The 6005-nt window shown below is 33.0% G+C and overlaps 1 protein-coding gene across 1 annotated transcript in view; it reads left to right on the forward strand.

Annotated features, from left to right (window-relative positions):
• The first annotated feature begins 258 nt into the window (after positions 1-258).
• LOC106463415 (cadherin-99C-like) overlaps positions 259-6005 on the forward strand; it is a 153988-nt gene continuing 148241 nt past the window's right edge. Inside the window, exon 1 of the mRNA XM_013923440.2 lies at positions 259-386. Within this exon, the coding sequence (XP_013778894.2) occupies positions 273-386 (114 nt within the window). The 5' untranslated portion in view covers positions 259-272. The remainder of the gene's footprint in view (positions 387-6005) is intronic.

The following is a 6005-nucleotide window of genomic DNA, read 5'->3' on the forward strand; positions in this document are numbered from 1 at the left end:
ATTTTTTGTTACTTTATCAAGCAGTAAATAAATGCAGAAACTTGACTTGTGAGTCATATGTCTACATAAGCCTGTCACAGTGAAAGCATGATGATTATTGTTAAGAAATTTATGCCTTTATTTGTATAGTTTTTATGTTTCAAGAAATATTTCATTAAACATTTGTATTTCATTCTATAATCATGCTTAATAATTTTATTTTTATAAGTTATCTGTTTGTAGTATGTGACTATCAGTTGTTTTTTTGTGTTTGTTTACAGTTCAGCTCTGCAATGGTATCAATCACAGTAACTGACATCAATGATCAGAATCCAATATTCTTAAAAGATCAGTATTTATTCAGTGTAGATGAAGGTCTTCCAAACATTTTAGTTGGAGTGGTGCAGGTCAGTCTCATTAGCTTTGCTTATTTCTCATTTATGCATCATTGCATAGCAATTTAATTTATAATACTTGTGTTGGGAAGACATGTTTTTATAGGGTAACAAGTGTGATAAGATATATAGCATCCCGGTAAAATTAACTTTTAAGCATCTCATTCTTAACGTGCTGAATACAGGTTTCCATTATGAAAAATTAGCATATAATAATTTTTCATCAATAGTGTGATGAATCTTTTATATTCTGTACTTAGAATAATCAAAATGTTAATACCAATTTTTTAAAAAATAGAACACCCCAGCTAACAAAATAACATTGTGACAATGTTATTGCAAAGTTGCCAAAATGTTTTTCTCCAATGTTGGGAAAATGTTAACATGGAAAGTTTTCTCAATGTTGTATAAACGTTGTCAATAAACATTGTACAAATACTTTCATACAACTTTGCCACAACCTTTCATAAACAACAAAACTAGTATATGAATATGCAAACAAAATCATTTATTACACAATACTGATATAATTCATTCAAATAACTCTTCTCCTGAGCTAACTCTCTCCTGGATTTGGCTCGGAGGTTCTTCCTGCAACGTAGACAACTATATATGTTATAATCAGAGAACATTATTTTGGAGTGAGATAATTCCAGTGTGATGAATTCAAGATGTGTTTCACTTCCATAACAAACTTTTACTATATGTTTTTAATATCAAATTTTTGTACCTCTGATTCTGCTTCTGATTCATCAGTCTCGATCTCTTGTTGTCTTTCTTACTGTTTCATAAAATAATAATAAAAATAGTGCCAAGACAACTTTTGCTGGAGTTATTATGATCAAAAAGATCTTTTATATACTATTTATATTGAAGACATTATACAAAAAGAGATGTTAAAAATCAAATCATCTACTAAAATCAGACTCCCTAGAAATAATAATTATTTGCTGTACCTTGAATTTTTTCCCACCCCGTTAATGTGGGGCATGTTTAAGAAACTGTTATTTCAGTTTATATCTCACTGCTCTTGAGTTTTGGGTATGTCCACTGGCAAGCTTCTGTAATATTAATTTGAAATCTAATATTAATATTCAGTGCATGTAACCCATACATTAATAATAGTAGTAGTGCAGTTTAATAATAATAATAATAAACAATACATGTAACAGCAATATACTTACTAATTATGATTGCACATATGGGTAACTTTTGGAGATCCCTCTTTGTCTTCTGTCCCTTCAAACTATATTCCAACCACAGCTCATAAGTCCCTATTTTATGCCTGATGCAGCTAATTGTGTCTCCTTTGTTTTGTCCACCAAGTGCACTCAAAAAGAGGATCTGAAAAATTGGGATATTGTGAGAGTTAATTCTGTTCTACAGAATTATAAAGTTTTATTATTGAGAGTTCAGCATAAGATTTGAGACTACAGCATACTCTAAACCCAGAAATATTAGCATCCATTAAAATTAACATTTTGACAGTTTGAACATATTAGCGTTCTTTACATTTACTGATTTTGGTGGGAAGTTTAAGGAAAGGGTTGGTACTTATCATATATATTTTTATGATTTTAGCATCAATTAATATTACCATTTAGAAAAAAAAATGCTAAATTTGTCACATTAAAGGGATGCTAATAATTCTGTGTTTACAGTAAGGTATGAGACTACAGCATAAGATTTGGAGTTCATAACTGTTTCATGATATCATTTACCTTTTTTTTTTCTTAGCTCCTTGTTCTCTTCCAACTGATGACTGAGGTCAGTCATCCCCTCTACACTAGTCATGGGCTGCTCCAAGTTGTCCAGTATGTCCTCTGGACAAATGGCAGCTTCTTTGTACAATACCTCAGCAGTGACTTTGCTCTATCTGTTGCTCAATGATCATGTCTAATTTCATAAAGACATTGAGCCAGAAATCTGTTCAAGATTATGTTAAATTTTGAACAATATTTCAATATTTGTTAATGATATTCTTTTATTATTTTAAAAACATTTAGTAGTCATGAGATAAAGTGGTATATGGTATTAAGAATGTTATGATGACACATAATGTTACATCATTTAATTTCATTCTTGTATGCTCCAACAATGGCTGTTTACAGTAAAGTGTAAAATAAAACATTTATTGTCAGTGCTGTCTTCTGATCTCACTAGGTGACCTTCAATATATATGGTGTTCTTTCTTGTGTGTGATGGGCCTACACCTGAATGAGATGTAAGCCTTAACTTCTTGGCTGCGTGCACTATGAGAAGGTCTCATAATGAATGTTAAATACGTCTGTGCATATACTATGAGAAAATCTCATGGTAAAAATACTCATTCATAATCCTACCAAATCTCCTTTATTTCAACCAGACTCCTTTTATTCTGACACAATATATTTCTGTGGTATTTTGAACAATTTTATGTTGGATATTATTAAATTGGATAAAAATTATACTCTGATTTCACTGATATTTGCAGCACTTACTACCTGAGGCCTCCCTTCCTGTTCCTATTCTGAGATGAGGGTGTAATAGGAGTGATAGTAGTGGATTGAGTTTTCATACCCAATAACAATGACAACTTGCCTATAAAGAGAAAGGACTGTAATAGTTACAACCCCAGACTCTTGATATATATTGATATAATTCTGACATTTCTGTGTTTTACAGATTATCAAGAACTCCACTTAGATGCCACAATATATATAAAACTAAAATTTATTTAATGAACATAAATATTATTAAATATTACATTATGTCATTAAATTACAAACGTACTGAACATTGTCCCATGCAATGTCTTCTTTCTTATTTCAAATCTAGGAGACAAAGTTTTGGTTCTTCTTGACCTCTCTTCTATAAAAAAATGATTCATGTAAAGTTTTTTTTTTTATTTACATAATTTTTTATTTATATGTTTAAGCAGTATTTACTCACTATCAGTGTTTGGCTGCAGGGGACTGAGGTTGGGAACCTCAGGCTGTGATAGTAGTGGATTCCCTGACAACTTTTCTTTACCTCTTCTTCGTTTTTGAGGTTCTTCAGCATATAATTTAATTTCTTAAGTGGGGTTTGGTTGATACACAACTAAAAAGTTTTTTTTTTCTTACTACTTACAATTGCTAGCTGTGCAGTCATTGAAAATGTACAGTAATGTATTCATTGACTTTTAAGGCAATACATAACTAAAGATTTTCAGTAATAGATTTATGTCACTTATAGCTTCACCAGACGATTGTAGACATCTACATTTGGCCTTCAATTTCCCATGTATGAAGCATTTATGTGAAGAGGATGCCAATATTACCACTATCACTCTCATCAGTCTCCTAGCACACTGGTCTTCTAACTTTTCTTTTGGGCTCCTCTGCATCAGACTCCACATTAGATGTCTCTATTGCCAGTTGAGTCTTTTGGTTGGCCTGGGCCAAGTCATCTGTAATTTGAAAGAACTATAACTTTATTTAAAGTACAAAAGTTATTGTTGGAAAGAAAACAAATTAAGTAACGATCATTTACCTAACACAAATATAACAAAAAAATACTGCAAACATGCATATTGTTAAGCCAATGCATCATAATGTCAAGCTCAGTAGTTGTGGTAAAAAAATTGTTAATATGGTATCTACACTGAACAGCTCTTTTACTCTACTTGTGTATGCAAACACTCATATTTCATGTTTGTTTCATTTTTCACACTTCTTTACCCTCTGTGCAGCACCAAATGACAACCAGTAGCTATGCAATGCCTAATAATATATAAAAATCAGAAACATTTAGTACGGAAAAGCAAAATTATATACTTTGTAGTATCCTTCAACCAAGTTAATGGAGGTTTTATAGAACTAAGATAAAATTTAAGAGCAATATCTTGTATGGATTTAATTGGCAAAATGGTGGTTGTACTCTTCCATATACTCTACAAAGCAACCCTTTAATTTCCTCCCTATCATCACCTTCATTTAAAACTGCCACAACTTGACAGCATGAGGAATTATCTACTATCACAGTATTATTTGGTCTTTTCACAGAAACACTTGGTTTGCACTTTTTGTGTATTTCATGTTTTTCTAATTCATCTAATCTTTTAACAACTTGTGCCATTGGATTTTTTTCTATAATGGACCAATTGCTTTAACTGATGAAGGTAGTTTTCAAAAGGAAATCCAGAACACTGATCCAAGCTTCCAAACTCTCTTGCACCAGATGAGATATGTTAATTGTGACATAAATACAGTTTGACTGAACTCCATTTGTAACAATCCTCTGCTTTCTTCCATCCAGCCACTCTGGAACAAATAAGTATAGAAACTGCTGTGCTGAGTATCATGAAATGATCATACAGATCTGGCCTCAGAACTCCTTTCAAAATAATCCTGTTTGTATAAACAAGAAATTGGCAGTACTCAATTGCTTTCCAGTAATCAATCTCCTCCAAAATCTTCGTTTGTGAGCAAATTTGGCAGGTATTGAAGGTCTCAAGGCAATGAACCTTCTGCTTATTTCTGCACTGTGTGGAGTGGACATTTTCACTTCCTTTTTACCCTGTATCCATAACAACAACATTCTTCTCATTACACTCAAACATGCTTGATGCATATAATCAATGGACACACCACTGTGGTGTTCCTCCTGAGTTTGGTTCCTGAATGTTTCATCTGTACACAGCACAACATCGTGTACTCCTGGATAGGTCATTCTACCAAACCATTGGCCTTTTTGGTTGCATCCATCACAACCATAGTAACCACTGTAAAGTTTTATTGCCTGGATCAAAGCCTTGGCAGATGCATCACAAACTATACATTTCCAGTTCAGCTGAATAATTTTATCCTCGTATTGAAGTCTATTTTGCATAATTTCCTGTAACTCTTTAACCGTTTCTTTGATGAATTCTAAATTTGATGGCTTAGACTCCTCATAGGTAATAGCTATGGGGAAAACGATAGGATCATGTTGAATCACACAAAGGATTGATCACAATGACTTTGTGTTACTTCTGGAAAGTGGTAACCCATCAATATTTAATCAAATGTTCAAAACATCAGTGTTAGCCCTAAATTCACAGTTTGATCTTTAAGACCGAAGTGAATTTACTCAAGCTGTTGCAGGCTGTTGATCATGATGGCCATGTCTCTTCAAGATCTTAAGAAGACCATCCAGAGCATTTTGTTTGACAAGCAAGGTGTTTGTCCATGTTGCCAGCTCATTGGACAGTGAAGCACCCTGGTTATCTCCTTCATTCTCAGATTTCAGCCTCTCCTTGCATGACAACCCCTCCATCCAAGCACCATTCTAATAACCCTTCTCTGAACTCTTTCCAACAATGCAATGTCTTTCTTAAGGTAAGGAGCCCAAGACTGAACATAATATTCCAAATGTGGCCTAACCAGTGACCTGTACAATGAAATTATAACCTCTTTAAACTTGCATTCATTATTTCTGTAGATACAACCTAAAATCCTATTTGCTCTACCACCAGCAACAGCATATTGCTTGGATGGCTTTAGAGACTGATCGACTATTACACCAAGATCCCTTTCCTTCATTACACTGTTACAGTTATTCCCATCCAAATTATACTTATAATTCAAATTATGATAACCTTCATGCATTATTTTGCATTTATTATAATTA

The sequence above is a fragment of the Limulus polyphemus genome, unplaced genomic scaffold (genome assembly GCF_000517525.1).
Source record: "Limulus polyphemus unplaced genomic scaffold, Limulus_polyphemus-2.1.2 Scaffold1401, whole genome shotgun sequence".
In the NCBI taxonomy this organism is placed as follows: Eukaryota; Metazoa; Arthropoda; class Merostomata; order Xiphosura; family Limulidae; genus Limulus; species Limulus polyphemus.